The following is a 25438-nucleotide window of genomic DNA, read 5'->3' on the forward strand; positions in this document are numbered from 1 at the left end:
GATGAGGAAAAAAGAAACCAATAAAAATATAATTGTATTACAGAATTATTCTATAACTTTGGTTTTATTTTCCTCTGGAAAAGTTCATGACTAAATGCATCCATGAAATACAGAGCATCGCGCCGCAATAATTACACAGTCATGCGTACGTACAGCCAAGGCCTTTGTGTGGCACAACACCAATCACTGATTTTGCCTCAGTGGTGACAGCCATTACTGTTGCTGCCATCAGAGGTCAGGACGGCTGCTCACTCTCCAAAATTGACTCCAATAAACACCTTCAAGAAAATTCCACAAATCCTAAGGAGCAACAGGCTGCTTTAGGAGTACCAATCCAACTTGTGTGAATAACTGTATACAGTCAAAATCCTCCAAGTGGAGTGAGGGGGCAGATCACACAAAGCACAAAAGCCTATTAGCACAAATGAGCTATAAATCATAAATACATCTACTTCTCTAACTGTTTCCATTTGTTGTGGGGGGGTTTTGTGCAGGCTGTAGCTGTTTTTGGCATACACGCAGATGTTTTTGAATTGTCTAAAACACCAACGCAACAAAGACAGATATCAATTAATTACAGAGCTCTGTTAGGGGATGCCATCAACATTTGAGAGATTTGCTGTTTGCAGTTTGTGGTTAAATGAGGACACCAGTGACACACAGACATCCAGTAGTCTTTAGAAAATCATTGGCACATGTGGCCACTGGCATTATCTTCTGTACAAGGAGCAAAATATTATGCCGTGAATACACAGTAATACATCTAAGAGCAAATGATTGTTTCGTACAACAGCATAAATAAATAAATCAGACCCACATGTACTCTTAAAACATAGCGCCGCTCTGTTTGTCGACTTTAACCTTCCTCTCCTTCTCTGTTGTTTTGATTGTCTGTCTGTCCCCCCGTGAGACATCCGCAGTATCAAATGAGCAGAGCTCATAGCTGTTGCCACTGCGGGAAACCTTAATGCACCTTGAAAAATAATTACTTCTACTTTTTAGATGCCATGTCCATCCCCACTGCTCCACTTCATCACCCACAGGATAACTGATGCAAACCGGTGCATTCACATGTGTACAGTATGTGTGTGTGTGTTTGTTGTTGTGTACCCGCTGCGGCTGCTAGCCTGCGGGCCTGTTTGCGTTGTTCGGTAGGAAGTGTTTGCAGTGAGTCATCCACAAAGGATTCCCTGTAGAAGAGGTGAATCGGAAAAGACAAGACCCCTTAGACAGTAGAGAGGGGGGAGAGGAATAGGAGGTGCAGAAATGGGCGGGGCTTCCGTAGAACTCTTGAGATATTGGCGCATAGAAATGATCAGATGTTATGGTCCAAAGTGGACTCGAAGACCACAGATCACTTTCCACACGCCCCCAGCGAAAGGTTTGTATGTATGGTTTTGCTCCATCAGATAGTGCAAGATATTCAGACTGTAGGAACATAGGTGCTCGTCTTCTGTTGCAGTTTAAAAACTCCTTTCAAGAGTAATTTTGTTGATAGTAATAATAATAACAATCTATGTCATTTTTGCTCTCTGCTCAGCACAGAGTAGTGCCTTTCCCAGAACCACAATATGGGCATTTGTGAAACTTTCCATCTTTTTTGCATTGTTGACTTTGCTTCAGTTTTCTGTTATTAGTATTGCGTTTTGTGTCTGTGTTTTTGGTATACCCAAACCGCTCTTTTGGCATTGGATTAGGAAGACATACCTGGCGCACCTATTGCAATGTGTGTTCTGGCTTGCCCTGCTTTCCATGGATGGAATGAGTGCTAAAGGCAGGGAAAATAGAGGCACAGACAGACAAACAGAGAGAGAGAGGGAGAGAGAGCAAGCTGGGGAAAGCCTACACTCTGACTCAGAGGGGAGAAAAGGGAATTCCCTGGTGAGCCGGATAGTTTTTACATCTGGTAGGACTGGAGCGTTGCCTGGAGCTCAGCAGCACCATGCAGCTTGGTCTGCAGCAGGGAGAAGTCTGGTCCTCTCTACCTCTGCCTCAGGCTGGAGAGAGGCTTCCTTAGCTCTAGCATAATCTGTAACTTTAGAACAACATGATCTACTACAGTAAGCTCGAGCTAATATTCCTCATGTGTAAAAGCTCCTCAGCATCGGACTGAAATGTTTGGATATTCATACCTTCATAGTTTGAAGAAGGCTATGACCTGAACTGCTAAGAGTTCATTCATGCACTGTTTATACTTGGCTGAACTCTTCCACCCTGGGCAAGTTTAAACACCAGACAAACTGGTCGATGTATTGTACTTGTAGCAGTATGTCTAGACTGTCCTTTGGCTTCAGGCTAGAATAACCTTCATGGCTCATACTGGCTCATAGTTCTGGCACTTTGGCACGATAAGACCAACCTCCACCCCTGCTTCAGGCATGAGATTTGGGATCTTACTGTCTCATTAGGATGGTATACTGCCCTCAATTTCAAAATCAGTAATTATTTATCACTGCTAGAATGGTTTAAGCCAGCGGTCTCCAACCTTTTTTGCGCCACGGACCGGTTTATGCCTGACAATATTTTCACGGACCGGCCTTTAAGGTGTCACAGATAAATGCAACAAAATAAAACTAGTACCGGTACCGAAAAAAAGAAGATTTATTCATAACACACGTGAAAAGACCCAGGAAAACCGAGTTAACGATAAAAACGATAACAAAATAACACTGAAAACCGATAAAAACCCTGAAAACCATACATTTCACACCTGAGCCTCAACTTTCGCGGCCCGGTACCAAACGACTCACCGACCGGTACCGGTCCGAGGCCCGGGGGTTGGGGACCGCTGGTTTAAGCTCTCAAGCACCTTGCTAGAAGAGCATCATGAGGAATGTGTGAAATGGAAGTTTCTTATCCGCAGTTTAAAGCTATATTTGTGCAGTGGCTTTGAGAACATCTATACATCAAAGGACCCAGTTGTGTGATAGCAGAAAAATGTTTACATTGTCCTGTGGCCTCTACACTTCTCTTTAGACATGTTTGAACATGTAATTGCCAGAAGAGTCTCTCGAACTGTGGAAAGATGGCCATTTTTGTTAGGGAAACATCTTAATATCCCTCCAGTTGATTAGAATAGTGATATACCTTAATGAAATGTGGCTCACTACATGGGTCTTTATGACCGATTTGGCTGCAAGCTGTTGGAGCGACCCTGCTCTGATATATCAAATGATCATCTACCTGCATTCTTTTTCACCATTCGCTCAGTTTCTAAGTGCGGTTCTCGCTGTGACTCTCGCTAGGCTGTGAAATAACATGCAACACACCATTAAGAGCAGCAAGCTTTGATGTCTTTCTAATGCTATCCACTCTACAAATACTATCCAAATGTACAAGTGCAGATGATCCTCCCACCGTCATTCTGAGTCTTCAGATCATTTTCAAACTCAGCGCCACACAGCTGGACTCTTAAAAAGAAGCATAAAATTTCACTCCGCTGACCGCCATCCTCCTCAGGCTACAACCCCAGGTCACGTCGGCTCACGCTTTCCCTGTTATACACCGAGAATAACTCACTTCCTGGCTATAAACCCATCATAAATCTACTGTCAAGTCGTAATTTATACGGAAGCCCCTCGATCTGAAGCAGACCCACATTTCTCCAATTTCACCAGGTCTTAGATTGGCAGAATCCAGTCGCTCCAGACGGGAAACGCAGCTGGGATCAGTCATGGTGGAATCCCTTTTGGGCTTTTTTGGCTTTGCGCCTCATTGGGCAACAAGGCGAATGCCGTGAAAAATGTGCATAAAATTACTGAAGCATTTTCATTCAAGGTGGCAATGGAGACACAATAAAATGGAAAATAAACTTGACATAGGTAAACAGGAAAGAGATATAAATACTCTAAAATAATCTTCTCTGGAAAAGAGACGTAGCTGCAGAATATGTCTGGGTTGTTTCACAAGACAACCTCCGCATTTAAGCGCGTGATTCATAGTTTCCATTCTCAAAAATCCTGAAGTGAACTTGGTCAGTGGAAGCTGTTTTGCACTACACAATGCTTTTTGGAAGGAAAAAAAAATCACCTTTGGCTGTCACTGTAAAAAAAAAAAGTTAAATTTAAAAAAGGAAAAAAGAAAACGCTCAAATGCTAAAACCTGTGAGTTCATTGGGAGGTCAGATACACTGTTACTCAGCTATCTAGGGTTCTTAACTTGGGTAGGTAGTAACAAAAGAAGGACTATAGTATATAAAACTAGAAATAACACAAATGAAAGGTTTGGACTTTATGAGGTTTTTTACAACAGCAGCTCTGTTGCCAGGTTGTCACCAGGCAGGTACACGATATTGTTTGTTGTCAGGAACTGAAGAAGAAATGACTCGAAGAGGCCTCGCCCTACGTGCTGTCTAGCTGCCTGATGAATGAACATGTTGTCCTGGTTGTGCAGTGCTAGTCTTTGTGGACCAGATTTGCAAGAGTGAGTCATATATAGAAAAGCTGCCTGGTTAACATTTGAGCACAAAGTCTAAAAATAAGCGTGCTTCCATTTGTCCATGTGCATGCATGTGTTCATTCACTTCTTTGTTTGACCAAGGCAAGATTATGCCGTACCTAGAGCTCTCCAGACACAGCTCTTATATGCCACTTATTGTTTTTGTGCTTCCCCTGTTATAATTCAAGTTGAAGGCCAGAACAAAGGTAAAGGATGCTGTGGTTGCATGTGTGCATATGTGTGCATCGGTGTGCGTGCATTACGCGTGGGTGGACTTTGCTTGAAAGAGGAGGTGTTGTCAGGAACAGAAGCGTTTTGCAGATGTTGCAGGGAAGATGGAGAGAATGGAAAGTCCTGTGGTTATCACCCAAACAGCATGCCACAGGTGGCCCCATCCCAATTCCATCAAACTCTTAGCTTTGCTTCATACGATGCAGTGTGATTTGAAAAAAGTTTGACAGAACAAACTGATTTAGAGCTACCAAAGGTGAGACAAAAAAAAGATCAAGAGGGAGGCAGAGAGAAAAGTTTGAAAAACATGTTTACTAGTGGAGGCTGGGGTTGACGTCGGAGTCTAAGGTTTCCCTCTTGGAGTGTCTCCCAGAGCGGAGGCGGGTGAGATTCCCTCTTGGTTCCCCTAGACGTAACATGAGGAACGCTCATCTCTGTCTGCCTCTGTCTCTCCCCTTTTCTCTGACCTTCCCTGAGCCTGTGCTTGCTCTAATCGCCCTTCCATACTCTGAACAACTACACTGCATTACCTTTGCCTCATTCTTTCATGTACCTCAATCATCTGCCACATGCACAGGATCACACACTGTGCCCCCTGGCTACTGCTATTCCCCAAGTCATGCACTTCATCTCCATTGCAGTGAGGTACATTTCTCCATATGCAACTTTTATTTCCACCCATTTCAAATACAAAAAAACCCTTATCTGATCTCTCCACCGTCTGTTTTTCTCTTCCCCCCATGTTTTAATATGGCCATTTTGGAAAGATATATCTACTGATGTTCACTCTCTGAATAATAAAGCTGACCACCCGCCCCCACTACCACATCTCACCAATAATAAGCCAGCCGTGACTGGAATCCTTTATTCTCTCGCTCTGTGCATGATGTGAAAAACATAATGCTTTGGGGGAAAAAACAAGGGTTTTACATCTTCCAGAGCTGCTGGGCTTTTGCTGTCGTTTATGTGGAAACTGTCTCTGATTATCTTATCTGATAGCTTCCTGCGCCTGACGCTGCAACTCTAGTTCTCTGTTTAATCTGCAAACTCCTACTTGCGCCTGTTAACATATAGTAGCACTGCCACACTACCCATCCATACAGTTGAGTCACCTGGTGTGCCACTGAAACAAAAGCTGTTCTGTGTCACTGTCATTCATGACAGCAGTAATGACTCATGGTTTCTGCTGAAAAAAGAAGGCGAAAAATTGCAGTGTGGTTGGTGTTGATTGCCGTAACAGAGCCCAGAGCGTCTGTTCACAAAGGTGCGGCGTGAAATCACAAAGAGGACGCAAAGAATGTGAACTGAGCTTCTGCAGGCTCCCAACAGCTGCAGCGGCACACAGGCCTTTTATTGCGAGGCAGCGAGGGGAAACCTCACCACAACAAGAAGAGAAGAAGGGCGGGGAAGAGAGGAAAAGAAGTAGGGGGAGCAAAATAGAAAAAGAAAAAAAATCTAATCAAGGGACAGAAATAGTGCAGAACTTTACAGAGACAGATGAAGAAAAGAGAGGATGCATTCCTTGTCGAACGTTAGAGAACAAACACAACCCGGCTCGTGGCTATACCAAAGCGGCTTCCCCTTTTTTTGTGCTTTGGTCCAAAACCTTAAAGTCTTCACTTCAGACTTAGATAAGCAACACATTCTTACATTGGAGCTGCAAAAATTGTTGAAATTGTTTTTAAGAAATGAAAGTTAATAAATTGTCAATTCACTAAGGAGCTCATCTGAAAGAAGAGGGAAATATTTAGTTCATAATTAAATAATAAAATCTGAAAAATTCGACTAGAAGCAACTTAATAGAGTCAAAGTGCATTGAAACTGGTGTAGCTAGAGTAGAATAAGCAGGTGATCGATGGAGATTTTGGAGTTGATGTCCTGAACAACCTGGATCAGGTCGAGTTTCAATTGTCTCACGATGCTTTTTATTATACCGTAAAGACTCTACAGTATTAGAAAGAAACCCCAACACAACAATCAAGTGCTCTGTTTATGTTCCCTTATTATTCAAGACCTTGCATGTCATTGAATTTTAAATTCAATTCTGGGCTTAACGGGGAGCCAACATGGGAGAAATATGTGATCCAGAACTCTTTTTTTAGTCCCAGTCAGAGTTCTGGATCAACTGAAGGCTATTCTGGGAGCTTTTAGGACAGCCTGATAATAATGAATTAGAATAGTCCAGCCTAGAAGTGATGCATGCATAAACTAGCTTTTCAGCATCACTGTGACACAGGATGTTTCTAATTTTAGAGATGTCAAAGAGGAGGGTGCGTGACAGACAGCCTGAAAGGGGGAGTGAAAAAACACTAGAGAGAACAGGAGCAGGTCTATTATAGGAAAGAATAGTGACAAAAACGTTTGAATGAGATGACTTTGGCAGTGTGAAAATGAAACTGATGAAATAAAAAGATCCAAAACAGCACATATCAACAAGAACTTGAGAGAACAGAATTTCTTTATTCAATTTCTGTCGAAACCGTGATGTTTTTTTTTCCCCAAATCCAAAAGTCTGTAGCCACACTCCAAATGAGGTCCATCTCATCTATATGTTGATGCAGTTTGTAAGGGCCTCCGCTAAATAATGCATTTGTCTTTTTGCAAAACAGATGGGCATCATCTTTGGGAGACGGAAGCCAAAGTTGACAAGGACTCCATCAAATCAGTGAGTGCACCTTACCAGCATGATTTATTTGAAATGCTCGTGCCGTCTCCAGTCCCACCTTCCCGTGAGACTTTTTCTCCTTTTCCTCTCTCTGTCTTTTCCTCATCTGTCCCCTGTAATGATGTAACCTTTGCTAAGTTATTACAAATTGCAACATAGACAATGATGTTTAGCCGATGCAATCCTGAATGGAATTTTCACAAAATCTCCTTATCCTCTTGGAAGTAATTAGACGCAGGCTGTCATGTTGTTTTTGCATCTAATCCATGAAGATACACATGTATGGGTTACACACACACACACACACACACACACACACACACACACACACACACACACACACAATCCTCCTAGCATAGCCAGACGTTTAGTTCACAGTGAGGTTTGCTGAATTGGGCTCAAACACTTCATCTACGTTGAGACCGTGCAGCCAAGTGCAAATCGCACCCTACCTGCTGCCTTTCATGAGGGTGGTAATGAGAAAATAAACCAGTGTACTCGTTTAACTGACGCTCAGTCGGACTGTTAATGTAGAAGCAAGCGAAAAGGGAATCGTCAACAGAGGGAATGAGGCAAATGTTTTTCTATGTGTCACAGGGAGCTGCCTGAGCTCTGGACTTAATTAAGATTTCATCAAGGTTCATTAGGCCTGCTTTTTACTGTGGACAGAGTCAAGAACAGAACCTGTTTGCGTGTGCAGGATGACAGTATGTTTTGAAATGACGATTCTTTTCATCAACTGTGTCAACCCACTGTAAACTAACTGAGGTGATTTACACTCGCACATAGTTAACTATCCCCAACTAAAGTCTGCAAGTCGGGATGTTTGTCGTTGGCTTGCCGCTGCTGTTTCGCTTGGGTAAATGACTCGGTTGCATCAGTAGGACAAATATGGAGTGTGGTGTCTAATTGCTCCGCAGGGCCGGCTGATGCGTGATGGCTAGAGTCCCGGATGCTGGAAAATTAGCAGTCAGCATTGATAAAACACAAATCTTACAGTGTGTTTGTAAATCTAATAAACAATTACTTAGAGACAGCGAGCGAGAACAGGCCCTCTTCTTATGCCAGCTGCGACTAGACTACTCTAAAGTGCTCCAGTCTGACTGCCTGCTCGACTGTGTTTTTATTGCCATCGAGAGTGTGCTAACTTTCACGGGGTTGGGAAGCGAGGGAAAGCGGCGCGCACGCACTTAACACCCTAAAGTCTGCCACCTGCATGTTTTTCTTTATCATTATCTGGAGGGTAGACTGGTGCTGAGCTCACCTCCGACTTCCCCCCACCAACCCGTCCCTCCCACCTTCCTTCAAGTGTGGCAATGACCAACAGAAACCTGCTCTCTGTCGAAAAATGCCTCACTCTGAGCCTGTTTAGATCTAGAGGAGAGTCACAGCTGCCCCGGGATCATTTTTTTTTGCAATGTTCTCAATATATTTGCAAGTTCATATCCATACAGACTTGCTGTGGTGTATCGATGCAGAGGAGGCGAGCAGGCAAGCCAGCAAAGGCACGGCTGTACAAACAAATAAGCTGGCTGCCTCCCTCCTCTCGTGCAGTACAGGGACGATGCTAAAGCTCCTGGGTTTTCCTCAGAGACAAACACAGGCACTGGACCAACCTCTTGAGCTCTCGTGCTGCATCTACACAGTCCAGACGTGCTCATTTAGACCTGCTCCCAGTCCAGCCTCTTGGAAACAGTATCCTGAATACTGGCCAACTGCAAAACAAACATAGCTGTTGATTAACCTCTTAATTCCCACAGGTGTACAGTCATTATAAACCCATGCTGTGTAGTCTTTCCAGTCTTTTGAATTTGCAGAACTTCCTTTGAAAATATCATGGTGATCCCAAGCTTTCCAAAGATGCAAAAACGCCTCAGCCTAAATTTGAGACAAAGCAAGAAATAAAAAGTTTAAACTACAAAGCACAAAGTACTAAAAAGAAGTTGGTTATTTAAGAGGAAGTGTGAAAATCAAAATGACGTCTCACACCTGAGTTTTTATTATCATATCATATTTCTGTTTTAGAACGCTCTTGTTGTGGAGATCCCGCCATATAGAAACCAGAGAATATCCAGCTCGGTGCAGGTTAACTTCTACGTCTGCAACGGCAAGAGGAAGAGGAGCCAGTCCCAGCGCTTTACCTACCTTCCTCCAAATGGTAATAATCATCCACCCACCCTTTCTATTATCAGTGACACTGCAACACTCCTATGCTTTGCACAAGCTGCACGCTTTGCGTTCTTTATTGCAACTGTGTGCCTTTTCACATCTTGACAGCCATTCGTCCTATTTTACCTCAGCCGTTAAAGTGCTACGTGAAATTTGTAGCCCCCCTTTTTTTTTGTGAATGTTTTTGACGTTGTAAGTGGCAGCACTTGGCTGAAGCCTCTGAGCGAGTGCAGGAGGTGTGAAGTGTGTTTATTCTGCAGTGACAGCACGTTCCCCAGCCATGAGGTGCACCTACTGAGTGACAGAGCCTCCGAGCACTGTTGATGTAGAGGAGTCAATCTCCCAGCGACCTGACTTTCACACCCGGCCCCACACATTCTCTTCCAGCACACTTATGAATTGACAAAAAAACATCCACGCACACACACACACACACAGCCAGCCATTGCTTTGCCATATCATTCATGTAGCAACCTGAAAACCCAGAAATACCTCTGTCTGTGTGTGTGTGTGTGTGTGTGTGTTTATCACAAGCCTCAGTGTTTATAGATGGCTTTCACGTTGGAATTTGAAGAATGTATTGTTAAGAGTTAAAAAGTTCAGCCTCGAAATTACATTGCGAGCTATTTGCTCTTCACAGTAGGCACAGGTGAAATATCATCTTCAGTATCGCTTTCAAGCATCCCACGAGAATAGCATTATTTTATTGCGCCGGTTTGCTCTTTCAAGCCGCAGCTTTCCAAATATGGTGCCATAGTAAGTCCTTTGCTTGTTGGTCTGCTGAGAAGCGGCACCGACGCAGTTAAGAGCTTTTCAAGACACCGGAGAACTCTTCTGCCTCTTTAAACAGTAGTTGCTGAAGGCAGACTTAGCAAATGCTGCAGCTCATTTGCTCGAGTCGGTTTTGGAATTCTAACCAGTAACCGTGCTTTTACAAGGCACGCATTCCCCTTGTGATAACCAGCGAAATCCATTAGATCAAAACAGTGGTATCTTGTTTTCATTGATCAGAGCCTAATGGGTCTAATGCTTCTGGGATAGCAGGCAAGCAATGTGTTTAAAGACCAGAGCTGTTAATAAGATGTGACATTTAGATTATCAGCAGATGCATTTATGGCCTCGGGAGATAAGTGATCAGGATTTTGGATGAGGCTCTGAGAACAAATAGAGCACAGCCCTATTTGGAGATGCCTGATAATATGATGAACAAGTGCATTGTGGGTAACCGGACAAGTGTGGGACAAGACAAACTGTGGCCATATATAGCTGCTCATCCGTTTCATATAGAAAGAGACAGAGAGAAAAGGAGATGCAAAGGCTTTTCAACATCCACGGCGCATCTCAAAGTCAGTTCTCTGAGCGTGCACGCAGCTCTAATTAAAAGATGGCTTGTTGTGTTCTTTCCTTTGCTGCCAAATAAACCACAAGTACAGCGTGGACCACACAAGCGGGGCCCATGTCTTGTCAAAGAAGTTTAATTAACTTACAAGTGTTACAGCCAAAGCGACCACGACAAGGGTTTTGAGTTCTATTTTCAGATACAGCATACGCATTAAAAAAGTACAGCTGATCATATGAAAAACAGAGACTCTGTTGGGAGATAGCAGGTGAAGCAGAACACAGAGCTTGAGTTCCATAGTTGTGATCTACCTGGTAAAAACTTTGGTTTTATTTTTTTGACCACAATGTTAAAATTGTTCTAATTATCACAGACTGTGCACAGTGAGGATGACTGCAATAGTTTCACAGTTTCAATACTGCAGCAGAGAATGAGGAAACCCTAGTGAAGCTGTTTGCTTTTGAGGGTTTCAGTGTGTGTGTGTCAACAGTGAGTGAAACAACCAACACTGCGGCCATGTACTCGGGGTGGGCTGCGGAGGAGAACACCCACACACACGCATAGACACACATTGCTGTCGACACTTTTTTTACTTCTTCTTTTTTTTGCTCGCTCGTATGAAAAGACTCTTCCGGCCCTATGTCCCACTTCAAGCACAGTTGTGGTCTCTGACGTTGTTTAGAAAGAACATTTCTTTCACACTCTGCTGTCTGTTCATCTATAAAAAGCAAACCAAAACCTTAAAATAGCCCAACTTGTTTAAAACAGCGGAAGGATGAAGCAAACACTCTCTGGGACCCAGATGCTAGTGAAAACCACCTTTATTTTCCATTCAGGTCATGTGACCATCTTGTTATTCTTTGACACTAATGCATATGTGGTTGGCAATACTGCGGCTAAACATTGATACCTGCATTTGAAGAACAAAACACATCTGGAGGGGGGGGATAATAAAACAAACAAACTGTTTGCTATATTTTGCCCCGCAAGTACACCAGACATATTATTTCAACAGGCATCATTATTTCAGCAGATCTGTATGTTCACTGCCTCTGTTGTTAATTAAGAAGTTTATATTAGGCCCGTCAGATGCAGTGGAAAGATAGCAATAGATGGATGCTGTGGAATTTTGAGACATTGCCATGCTAATATAGTGCAAAAAAATGGACATGCTCTATGTAAGTGAGGAAGAGGTAAATTGTGTATACAAAGCAGGAAACTGTTAGAGGAAGTGCCAAATACTGCAGTTCCTTTAGGCTGGCTGCTAAGGAAGGTAATAATTCAGTTCAATTCAATTCAATATAGTTATACAGCGCCAAATCACAACACAACACAGTCATAGTCACAACAGTTGCCTCAAGGTGCTTTATATTGTAAGATAGGCCCTACAATAATACATACAGAGAGAAACCCAGCAATCATATGGCCCCCTATGAGCAAGCACTTTGGTGACAGTGGAAAGGAAAAACTCACTTTTAACAGGAAGAAACCTCCAGCAGAACCAGGCTCAGGGAGGGGCGGCTGTCTGCCGCAACCTGATGGGTCGGTAATACCAATAGACTTAAATTTTAGCAGAAATAGTGCAAAAACTGTTTTGGTCTGTATGTCTAATTCCTCATTTCTGACTATACGGGCAAACGTGGCTCCTGGTCGTTGTGTCCTTGGGCAAGACACTTTACCCTCCCGCCTACTGGTGTTGGCCAGAGGGGCCGATGGCGCGATATGGCAGCCTCGCTTCTGTCAGTCTGCCCCAGGGCAGCTGTGGCTACAACTGTAGCTTGCCTCCACCAGTGTGTGAATGCGAGAGTGAATGGTATTGTAAAGCGCTTTGGGTGCCTTGAAAAACGCTATATAAATCAAATCCGTTATTATTATATAAAATTTATGTATCACATTATGTTAAGGCTTAAAGTTTCATTATTTGGGACAACTGTGACTGACATTTGGCTGCTGCTAGCTGGACTGTTAGCTGTCTGCTAGGCTAAACTGGACTTCTCTGTCCTGATTGTGGTGTCGCTCATATGACTTTCTGTGCACACAATTGCATCAACGGCATATCTAAGAAGTCTGCGTTCCAGTTTTGGTGAGTAAAATTTCAGTATATTATTTATATGCTTGCAGTTAGAAGGTATCTCAGGAGACACCCTTGATAACCAAACTTCATAGTATTAGTTGATAATTCAACAACCAAACTACTAGTCCAAATATAGTCATGTTTTACATCAAAAGGCTATCCGGTCTTTAAGTGATGACGTGATGAATCCTGCTTCCGGGCCCAAACTACTCTGCGTTTAATAAGGCTGTTGTGCTTTTATCATGTTTTAATGCTTTGTATCTTGTTCTATTTAATCTCAACAAGCCCCTAAAAACAGTCAGTGATCACTGTCTGCCTCTCTCGGTTTTTGTTACCACTCTTCAATTTAAAGCTGAGTTTTTTAAACCTTACAATGTAATTACAGCTCAGCCCATGCAGCAGTATATTAATGACTAACCTCGTATTGTGGATGGATTATCTAAGTTGTTTTCCTGACTGAAGTTTGATCCGTTTACAGCATCCTGCCATGAGATTGTATTTGCACCTAACCATCGGGAACCCTCACCTAAACTTTTATTGAGTGGAAAAAAGTCCTCCGTTTGTTAGCGTTCATCCTCCAGCTTTACTGTTTATATTATGCTAACATAGATGTGTTGCTAGCGATCACGTAGCACATCATTATATACCAGCTAGCCCAACTTCAGTAACCCTACAAAACTCACTGCTGTTTAGTTTTCTGTCTTCATTTATGTTGGAAGTGATAGCAGAGCTGTACGTCTTAATTTGTTTCAGAAATCCCTCAGTCTGAACATGGTATATTATATTTAGATGGAAGCTAGCGAGCTAACTCCCTGCTAACTTCTAACTCCGTTAAACTTCTTCATGGATGCCTGGATGTTAAACTTAATTGTTACACCTGGTAGAGCAGCCACACTGATCATTTTATTACAGATGAAAGAATTTAGACAGTTTTTCAACTCTCAGTAATGCTGCAGTGATCGTTTGACTTGGAGACCTGCAGCAGTGTTTGGGCCCAGACATAGCTAATGACGTTAGACTTAAAGACCAGATAGCTATATTTTATATGCAGTCTATGATATACACAAAGCAACCCCCGCCTGTGTCCAAGTGAATACAAGAACTTGACCTTTCCCTTTACAGAACAAAATAAAGATTATTTTTTAGAATCTTTAGAAAAAAAGAGTTATACCAGTTATGGAAAAAATGTTTCTCCATTGGGATGAACTGATTATGAGGTATAGGTGCATTTAGCCGATGAGTCGAGAAGACTGCTATTGTTTAAATATACCATCAGCAGCATTTGCGGTTGAAGCCTAAGTGCCTGTCTGTGATGATGAGATGTACATGCAGAACAACTGTCGTCTGGTTCCCAGAATGAGCTTCCCTTTTCCGAGCTCCCGTCCAATAATTCTTGCGTGTGTAGAGATGTGACGTGTTGCTCTTGAAACAAGAAACAGTTTTCACCAACCACATTAAACAACAAATGCTAAAAAAATGCTGGCAGTGACCAAAGCTCGGGCGAAGAACTTCTCGGAACCCCTTTATTTTTACAGGCCGTTTGGAGATTCCTCTGTAATATCAAGTTCTATTCTTAACGCAAATGGCTGCCTACTCTCTCCCACCATCACTGCATCAGTCTGTGGTTGGAGCTGGAGAGGGTAGAGCCAGAAACATGTTCTGTGACACATACAGGAAAAGTTAATGAGCCACACGTTGATCTTTTGTTGTAAATATTTGCACAGTCATGTTTTTCTAAAGAAAAAAAAATCTGGACAATGACTGAACTGTTTCTGTCAGGTCTGCAGCTTTGGGTGTTTTTACACTAACCTACAGTATACCAAAGCCCACGGTATGCTGTGTGTCCAGATTGCCTACACAGTGGGACATGGTGCATGAGGTACCTTTGAGTTAATGAACTACCACCTGCTCCATGTTAAATGTCACGGGAGATTCATGCCGATAGTATGAGGTGTGTCCAGAATTTCTTAAAATGTTTTTCACAGTGGCATAATAGTATCATATTTTACCAGTTGAAAAGAGTGTTAGAACCTAAAATACCTCTTGAATTCGTCCAGAAGTACAGATGCTCTTCTTTAGAAAGTGTTTTATAAAGCTCACATAAGCCTTGCTTGCTTTTTTTAATGAAATAAACAGATACAGACACACATCACTGTCCCTATTCCCATCAGAGGAAACAAGTGCTCAGTAAAATACCTAGATCATTCCTGATCAGTTCAATACAAGCAGACAGAAGGGAAAACTGCCAGAAATGGAGAGAAAACCATGTGCGGAGCATCAACAGTCTGTGGGCCATAACCCACAGGTTGGGAGGAAATAGAAGCCAGCTGAAGTTGCACTGGGCCCGGTGAATCTGTTTTCTCAGTTCTCATATAAAGTTGAAATGAGACATAGAGATGGACCAAGCTGGAGGAAACACGTCTGTTTATAAATCGAGGAGGGAGGAGTATGAATTTTGGAGAAAATGTTTGCAACTTTGGAGAACAGGCAGGTGGAGGTTTTGCTTAATGTAAAAAACAATGCTTAGAATTTCCTTTACTCTTAATGAACAGCCTTTTCCTACATAAGTCAAACATGTCAAACAGCCGTCCCATTATGCTGAATGCGAAATGAGGAATGGCGTTGCACCAGGCCCAAATGTGGATTCAAGGACAACTTGATTAGAACTTGGTTTTAAAAGGTCAAGGTCACGGTGAGCTTACAAAACACATGTTGGGCTATAACGCCAGACTTTATACACTAATTATGACACAATTTCGTAAAAATGTCTAATAGGATGAAAAGATAAAGCTGTAAAAACACTCTTTCTGGCAGCTGGTCAATGTCATAATCCAAGAATAGAAGACAGCGAGGTTGCAATTGCTGTATATGTCACATGTGCTCAGATACTTAAATAATGACAGCAATCTTTGGTGAAAGGCATCTGTACATGCAATAAATTACTCTGGACGTATGCAACTTTCATATATTGTAATTATTTTATTTTTTTCATTTAACTTTTGCAAGGAGACATTTGAAACAAGATATCAGTTTTCAGGATCCGTTAAGCGCGATGTTCTTTAAATATTTAACAGGACTTTTGTTTTTTTGACTGATTTCATAAGGCAGAAGGTTAAATGTGTTTCAAATTAGAGGCAGCAATGCAGATCGGGACCCCAAGCTAAAATATGAAAATGGTCTCATTTTATGACATTTCCACTCTGATATCACACCCTCAGCTCCTTGGCACACTTCTGTCCATTCACACCAGAGAAAAAGGCACAGGAGACAAAGGCAATCTGGAGGGAAGTAACTGTGGATGTTGTGTGAGCATGTGACTCACTTGTTATTCCCCAGGCCATGGAGAGGAGGCCTGTGCATCATGGGACTCGCCTCACCGTGCTGCCCCAGACACCAAGCCTGGTCTCTGGGCTCTGAAAGCAGACAAGGCTGACGTAAATGTGTTCCCTGCCACGTTATCGCTGCTCTGTAGCTCGGCACCCCGGAGGCTACAGACGCGTTTGGTGCCTTTTCAGACCAAACTCTCACATACCTAGATGTCTTTTTTTTTGACACAGTAAGGGACAATTTGCCTTTTTTTCTGTCAGAGAAAGGTTCTATTATGTACAAAAATCATACACACAGACATCTTATTCATATTGACAGCTTCAAGTAAATGTCACTACGAAGTACATTTAGCCAAAAACTTTTAATGGCTGGCACCAAACAGTCACCACACCCATTAACACATTTTAACAATTGCTAGGAATAAACAGTATGTCCATTGTGACTCAGAAGCCTTTGCTGTGCATTTGGGTATCTTAACACGGGCCTATTACTTTTGTGCTGGCACAGCCTGTGCATGTGTACTTATATAATAACTCAGCAGTGAGCTTGTTAATATGGATCCCTCTCCGTCACTCAACCCGGTCCATAAACACGCCGCTGTTTATGAAGGCTTCGGATTGTGATTGAAATTTTCAATTAATAGAAAACCTTTCTTGACAGTGAAGAGGAAGTATGTGATACCTGTCAGTCAGAAGTAATCAGGAAACAACGCAGACAGTCTGCACTGGATTAGAAGTTAGAAGGGAGCAGGCAGGATGATCAAATGGGGTCACTGCACTCTCTGCATTAGCTGAGGTCTGAAGCTCCTGAAACCACAGGCACAGCTCTGCAACCTCTTAAGCAGCTCAGGCAGCCTAATCAAAATCAAATCATCTCCTTTTTTTCACCCCCCCCCCCCCTCCCCTCCCCCACCCCACCACCACCACTATCCTTTTGGTCCTGAGAGAAACAATTACTTCTGGAGTGTGGAGGAAACCTGGGGGTCCAGAGCAGCAGCAACAGCAGCAGCACTCCACTGCTTTAAAGTACTTTTATTGGATATCAGAGCTGGAGGAGAGTCCAAAGAAAATAGGTCCTATTCATTATTAGAGCCAGCTGTGGCTTTCCACACTGATGACTCATCCATTTTTCTTTCCTCCCTATTCTTTTGCTTTTTTTCACGGTGTGGTAAAGATGGGTGGCAAAAGAGGAGGCGTAAGGATTTCTCTGTTAGAGGACTCTGCCAAGTTGACGCTGAGCCCAGATCCACTGGTGGTTGTTTGTTTGGATTATAAAGGGTATCACAGGCGCAGTTCTGCCTGCTCGATGCTTTACTCAGCCTCAGTCATACGCTCACTGCGCCACGTGGATTCCCTGCACGTTTTATAACCTCTCCTTTCTTTCTTTCTTTCTTTCTACTTTCCCCCATCAGTGCCGATCATAAAGACAGAACCCCACGATGAATATGATTCTCTGGGTACCGTGGGGCTCTCCATGCATTCCACTCCTTACTACAGCCAGCCAAGACTCACTCCCATCATGCCTGTGGCTGACCCTGAAGCCTGCCTGGTTGGGGGCTACCCTTCGTGCCCACCTCGCCATGCTGCCATGCCATCGTCACCCCCCAGTTCAAGCCCCACCCTTCATGACCTGTCTCCTGTGGCATTCAGCAAGTGCCTCCCCAACAGCCCCACCCACGCAGCAGCACCACCGGGACCCATGGTAGCGCCCCCTATTCAGGACAACCCTGGCCACCCTAATCTCGCCCACCCATCTTCGCCAGATAACAACTCTTCTCTAGGGTTGCTCCACTCCCAGGGTAGCCCCAACCACCTCAACAGCCCAGGACGCCATAACTACCACCCTATCTATACCAACAGCAGCCCCTCATCTTCCCCAGCGTCCCACCCTTCCACTCCAGTTGGGCCTGCGGAGAGCCCATTCGTTCAGGCCTACAGCCCAGTTGGCTCAGCCCAAGCTGGAGGGAGGTCACCAAGCTTGCTACCTGAGGATGCCAGCCCACCTTCGATGGCCATCACCGTCAAGCAGGAGCCCCAGGAACTGGACCAGATGTACCTAGATGACGGTGAGTTCCTGCAGTGTATGCACATTATCCAGAATAATAACTAAATAAAGTTATACGTTTCTCTTTATGAGATCACTGTCCGTGCCAAAATTGGCTGTTTGGGCAACACATCACATTTATTTAACAGCTTTTTCTTATCTGCAAGCCCTCACGCACGGCCGCACCCTATTGCACCTCAGAGTATTTCCTGAAAAAAATTCTGGCAGCATATTTACGTCAGATTTGTTTAATTTTAGGCCCAGCGGATTTATTTGCTTTTGGTTTTAATGTGCCGGCCAGCTTATGTTGTCCGAATGGCCGCTTGACTTTCAAAGGGTAAATTGCCTTGATGGGATTTTGAAACAATCTGTCAAAACATCACAGCACTGGGGTCAGCCGGGGTGCAGCCGAACAAAAACAGTGGCACACGCGTAGCGATCCAAACTGTTGACACAACGACTAATGAAGGAAGCAAAACAATGGGTAGGGATTTCCTGAGCCGGCCCACCCCCTCCTCATCGCCACCCCCAAATATCTGGGAGGGATGCTGGGACGCAGGAGGCAGAGGCTTTGTTTTCCCGTCATTTCCCCACGGAGTCCACACCATGCAGCTGTCGTCATCAGGGGAGACTGTGGGGTCACCAGTCTCCCTCTAGCAATGAAACCAGTCACACCCAAGAGACCATATGGTTGGGTTTATTGCCTCCTGTGTCCATCGCACATTGTGTCTCTAAGGGCAGCAACCTGTTATCTGTGTTAGCAGAAGCTCCACTTGCTGTTATGATATATATCCATAGAGCACATCCCTGGCATCCAGCCAGCTTGACCTGTTAAAATCTGCCTGCAAACTACTAGAGGTGGTGGAGAGGGGAGGGAGGCGCCACCGCATTGAACTCAGGAATATCACCCTTCCTGTGCACCTTTTGTTCAGTAAACTAATGTTGTTGCATGTGTGTGTATGAGCTCATACGCATTCACTCAACAGCTCTGGGAGTACAGGGGTGATAGGCATGAGGGGACCTGGGGAGTTTTGCTGTGGAACTGTAATTGAGTTGAAAAGCAGTTGTCAGCATATCTGTCAGTCTTGATGAGTCCCGTTAGTCATTATCTCATAAACAGACAATACAGACACAGGAGGGATGTCTGCCCCTTATCAGCTCTATAAACTGATTTGAAACTTTCTCTTTCCTCTAAAAAAAACAACAAAAGTAAATAAATCTTTTAGACTTTTTCCTCTTTGAATTCATACAAATCTGGACTGTCTGGAGATGTAAGCTGAATCCTTTCTTGTTGCTTTCAATAATTACGGCAGCAGAAGCGTTCACGTGGGCATTAATTGAATAATGTAAAACGATAGCTTTATTTTGAGTTTTCTACTACGGTTGCCAAACGGGTCCTTTTACACCAACCGACGTGGCAGTGCTCATCCAAGTAACCTTGTTTCTCTTCCCCGCTACTCCATCCTCTGTCACTTTAGCAAGCTCAGTCTTCCTCCGACCCGGTGGCCAAATGTATTCAGCCTGCGATTATAGCTACATTAGGGACGCACAGGAATGTGTATTGATTGACCAAAGACAGTGAGGCAGCCCCTTGAAAACCTCAGCGTGCTGCCGTTTACATCACCTAACGTCTGTGCAAGCATCTGTGGTAAACTCTTGGAGTCCTGGTAAGTGTGCGGTGGTAACAGCATACTGCCAAGGCATCTGCTGCTCCAAGGCCCGACCCTATCCAAAACCCCTCAAATGAGCCCTGAGCTAAAATAAATAGGATCGGAAGGCAGCTCAACCCGGCGTCTCACTCCCCCGTCTGTACGCATTACAGCCGTGTGTTAGCAAGCTCAATTAAAGAAAGAAGACTAGCAGATGACCTCACCGCGGCAGCGGTGATTTAACACCGGCCATGAAGAAAAAGCGTTCCTCCCAAGCAGTTGGGGAGGCCGTGATTTGGAGTCGGCAGGAGCACACTTGATCTTCCCCAAGAGCAGTGCACCTCCCACGCCCTAACACTGAGGCCTCCCGACTCTCATCAGCCAGAGGAAATGTGTCTCTCTGGCTGGGCCCAGGTTTTACACAGCCCCTGAGAAATCACTCAACTTATCAACGGTGAGCTACTGTACCGTAAGGAGCTGGGTTAGCAGGGAGGGGGTCTGAGATGTAAACACCCCTAACTGCCGTAGACACAGTCTCCATTGTAAAGTGCTGAACTCTTCCCTCTGCTGCGATAGAAGCTTTACTAACTTCAGTGTGAGCCATGATATGATGGTTCTTTTTTGTTTTTTCTGCAATGAGGTTTTATGGGAAGACTCCAGTTGGCAGTCAGATCACCGTTGGAGCTCCCATTTTCACTCAGTGGCATGTTGGCTCTCACCCGCTTACAGCCTCACTTCTCCTACCTGGAATTAAGGCCAAATATCAGCGTGGTTTAGGGAATGGAGGCGAGAAGAGGCTGAAACACCCTTCTGCTAGGCGACTACGCCTTGTTGCATTGTTGACTCACTGTGGTAAACAACTCATAGTGGGGCTCTTGTAAAAGCAAAGATTTCAGACATTTCGTACTTACTCGCAGCCCGCTATCTGTACTTTATGAGCTAGAAAAATGGCAGTCAAATGAGATCAGTGGGTACACAAATAGAATTTTATGAATAACTCGGTCTGAAGGATTACGTTTGTCTTGTTAGCTGAACTAATTAAGCCAAAAAAGAAAAAAAGAAAAAAAGCTTTAATGACAGCATGTTTTTGTCATATATTTTAAGGCGCACTTCTGGTGACACCGCTTCCTGTGACATATCTTGGTCTACATATGAAAAACACGGGTTACACAAACCTAAGCTACTATTCTGAGACTTATTTTTCTTGCCTTGGAAACCTGTTCCTGCTGTTTATAGGTATTTTGCTGTGGTTGCGAGTAGAGTAGAGTAGAGCAGAGGCGATGTGTTGGCAGTGTGAGGCATTCAGGGCCTATGAGGCTGCTGCCGTGTGTCCTGTCTCATTAGCTGCTGCTGTGATGGGTGATATCATGAAATGTAACTGAATGCAGCACGCAGCAAAGGAACTACTGTTAATCAGAGAGCCAGATTTCTACCACCTGCCTCTCTGGGAAACAGAGGGCCCTTATTCCCTAAAATAAGAAAAACACAGAGTGCAAACCAGCCTCTGCTGATTTCTGACATTTGACATATGTGCTCTGGTTTCCTTGTGTTGCAAGGTAGTTTTTTAGATGGGAGCGTTGGGGGGGGGGGGATTGCGATTGCTTCCTCCTCAATTCAAAGCTAGTGTGCTTTTTACTAACTGAAAACAGAATTGTTGTTGATCCTTCTTTCCTCCTTCCTTCGCTGCCCAACTCCCAACCCCCAGCAACAAAAGCGGAATTCTAGCCTTCCCGAGGATCTCTGTCCACCACCAGTGCTTCTGAAGGCAACTCAAAGCATTCTTCATGGAAACTTTTACACATCCTGGCAAGGTGCCCAGACCCCAGGACTCCGCAAAACCCCTAATGATGATTGAGCGTGCGTCCTCACTGCGCTGAAAACATGCTGAGTCGCTAACATTGGAGTGTGCCGCAAGGCTTCATTGGGGTGGGGGGGGCAGAAGACTGCAAGATTTGGGGGTTGAAGTGCCTAATGGGACTCACTAAAGCAGGGCTACTCCTGTATGTTTAGACAGCATTAGTATAGTATACGTGCGTGCGTGTTTTTTCGCTATTAGTTGGTCGACTCGGCTTAGATGTGGAAGCACTGTAAGTGACATCGTGTGCTTTCACACCACTCCACCTCTGACCCGCTGGCCTTTTGGGAGCAGGTCAAGCTTCAGCTAATAGTATACAGAAAGAAAGGCTGTCTTGTGGTTAAGTGCAATGCCTAGAACATAGTCTCCTTCTACACATAGTGATATTGACGGGTACAAGAAAACGCGTGATGGCTTTTTTATTATTTATGGCCACAAAGAGGATGTGGATATTTTACTGTTATTGTTATTGCTGCCTTCTCATATTAGGAATCCCGTTTTCCTGGCAGCCCTTGACGTGGTGAAGTATAAGTAAAAGTTTGGGCTTGCTGCAGAAGTTTTACAGTCATGGGAAAAATTAATAGGTGGGTGCACTCTTGGCTTGGCCTTTAAGACCATCAAAGCTATGGATCAACAACTACACATCTGGGATCAGCAATAGATTAGCTTCAATTTCTTCTCATTAAGATTAAAAACCATTATTTTTACTCTGTGAATTGAGCAGCTTTGGCTCTTATTGCCCATTATCAGATACTACAGGCCTTACTAAGCACTTTAGAGAATATGCTGTTCGGTAAATATGAAGATCAACTTGTGGTATGAGCTGTGTAAGTGTAAGTAAATGCTTTGCTTGATCCCATGAGCTTGTTAATTGTAGTTATTTTAGTAGCACTGGAAAAGATGATAGCATGCTGGTGATAAAAAATAAAAAACAATAGTAATAATACTACTAATAATAATAATCTTTAGACCCTGTCGCAGCACACAGCTGGATACATGAAGTAATTCTCATAAAGCACATAACAGTGTGGTTAAACATGCTGATTTACAATCTGATGTGTAGGAGTTAAAATGGAGGTACATTAATGGGACCCAGGGAATTCAGTGGTGTCCTTGCTGAAGAAAAATACATTTGCACTTGAGTGGAAGTCCTCTAGATTACCTTAGCTCTGTTTCCTTTTACATCTCTTTTATGTCTGTCCCGCTGGCTGAACATAAGAGCATGTAGATTCCTGGTTGTGATCATAATAGATTTTTTGTAACACATTTTGAAACCCACTCAATTACAGACCCTATTGCCCAAGATTGCTCGCAGTTTAGCAAATGATTGGATCCAAGTGGTTACATATGACAGTGGCAATGGGGTTACCTTATTTGTGCTTTGATTTTAAGCTCTTTGTAAATCCATTGGGAATATTATTATAGTTCTGATAGATGCAGCAAGACGAATCTGTACGAATTCGATCCATTTATTACCGCAACAGGTTGGCTTTAATGTGTGTGTGTGTGTGTGTGTGTGTGTGTGTGTGTGTGTGTGTGTGTGTGTGTGTGTGTGTGTGTGTGTGTGTGTGTGTGTGTGTGTGTGTGTGTGTGTGTGTGTGTGTGTGCACCCCAAACCCTTGCAGCTGAGCCAGAGGATCTGGTCTGGTTTCAGTCGCTCCGTCATAATATCCACAGTCACCGAGAAAGAATGCGTCTGCTGAAAATGTGCAGCTAAATTATCTAAACAAATTGGGTTTCTTTTGTGTCTGGGATCTACACACGGACACATTTAGATGAAAGACTTTGATTCTGGTTTTGAATGGGTTTCGCGTTTCTTTTGCCAAATATCAGAAGTGCGTGACGCAGAACTGCTACCGTAAAGAACGGTGTCTTATTTTTTCTTCGTCGCGCACTGTGTGGCCTTCTGTGGAAGCATATTACCTGGCATCAATAGGAAAACGGACTTCGGCGAAGCATGCAATCAAATATAGCAGAGTAAAGCCACATGGCGCACTAGATGCATCCTTCTCCAGACTCATCTGAGTCTATTCATTAAGGCTATATTATTCCAGTTCACCGTATGTCATGTATTTCTTATAGTTTCTCCTGACACAGCCGTTTAGAGGCTCGGTTTATGTGGCTCACATTCTGAGGTTTAGGAAACACGTGCTGAAAAGCCACCGAGCCACACGGATCACAGCAGGTCAGGACTGAGACAGGGCCTGTGGCTTGGCTTGGGATCTTCCTGTGTATATCTGTGATCATAGAGCTACCACCTCATGCCAGACACTCTCATTACTGAATCGTAACATGACAAATGTCAGTGTGGTTGACGGCTCTGACTGGATGATTTCCGAGCAAGTCTCCTTCCTCCATAAAGCTCTGAAGGCTGCATTTAAGCTGTGAATTCAGCTGCGTCCAAGCTTTTATCTGTTCATTTTCTAGCTGACATTTTATGACACTCAAGGCTGTTTCAGTATACATCATCCGTGGGGAAAGGCGGGTTCATGCCAGTTGCACAACTCAAGCCTCCTCAGTGATCTCGGTGAGTCGACTGGTATTTTGTTTTTTTATGACATAAACATTTTGTCCAGTCCACAATAATTCATCACCAACCTTAAAACACTGTTCCTCTGTGGAGATAGTGAGTCTTACTCTGAACACCACAAATGCTGCGCAGTCACAGAAACCATAAATTTGCCCTGAATCTTGGATATTTCCTCCTGGCATTAAATAATATGAGCACATGGAAAACTCATACAGTCCATACAAACACCCAAGAAGCACAACTGATTTAAAAGCAAGCTTTTTTTTTTGTTTTAGTCTTTTAACAGGGAGGTCAGGGGTCAGGAACAACTCCTGGGCTGCTGTCCAGGAGCTTAGAGAGGGTCTTGCCCGAGGATCTTAAATTTGAACGTAGAGTAGTAACCACAGTGAGATGCTTGCTCCTAGCATATGTATTTAGGGGATATAAATACCTGCGGCATCAGTAAACAGGAGCAGGTCTCCTTCCCAGACCACTTAATAACAGCTTCCCATCTGAAATTTGTTATGTCAGTGAAATTGTATCCTTTAGTGACGGATGTCAACAGAGAGGTTTGTTCCAGGCGGGTGGGATGGGGAAAGCCGTTGGGTTTTGCAACAGTTGGCAGAGTACACTGTCTCCTCTATGCACAAATGCTTCAGAAAGCAGAACGTGGGGGAGATAGTCAAAAAGACAAAACACGAGGACGGAGAAGGAGCATCAAGACAGAATTTATAAGAGGGTGGGAGATAAAGATTTAAACTTTGAAAGGAGAGAGCAGTAACACATAAAAGAATATAAGCCAAATGAGCATATCCTTCCCTTTTACTAAGTTTAATGACAAATCACTGTAAATATAGGCAGGCTTGTGTAAAATGTAACAGTGAACATAATGAACCCTTAAATAAGTGAAAGCCTTTTCAGAATGTTCGTATCACTTAACCGAGAGGAACAGACGCACATAATTTCATTCTTCTTCTTTTTTCTTCTTTTTTTCTTAGCGCGCTCCTGTACTCATGAGGAGTTTATCAGAAGTTTCAGATTTTTTAGGCCAGGAGATGCTCATCATCCCCTCACATCCAGGAATATTCAGCGAGCATGTGGAGAAGCAGGTCAACCATAGAAATAAAGTAGACAGAGACA

The 25438-nt window shown here is 43.6% G+C and overlaps 1 protein-coding gene across 2 annotated transcripts in view; it reads left to right on the plus strand.

Moving 5' to 3' along the window:
- Window positions 1-25438, plus strand: part of LOC308405236 (nuclear factor of activated T-cells, cytoplasmic 1-like) — a 63098-nt gene that overhangs the window by 25450 nt on the left and 12210 nt on the right. For both annotated transcript variants that reach the window (XM_080895730.1, XM_080895731.1), the window contains exons 7-9: window positions 7278-7333; window positions 9359-9491; window positions 17654-18307. In XM_080895730.1, coding sequence (XP_080751856.1) covers window positions 7278-7333; window positions 9359-9491; window positions 17654-18307 — 843 coding nt within the window. The remainder of the gene's footprint in view (window positions 1-7277; window positions 7334-9358; window positions 9492-17653; window positions 18308-25438) is intronic.

Source organism: Rhamphochromis sp. 'chilingali' (assembly GCF_963969265.1).
Source record: "Rhamphochromis sp. 'chilingali' genome assembly, chromosome: 11".
NCBI classification, from domain to species: Eukaryota; Metazoa; Chordata; class Actinopteri; order Cichliformes; family Cichlidae; genus Rhamphochromis; species Rhamphochromis sp. 'chilingali'.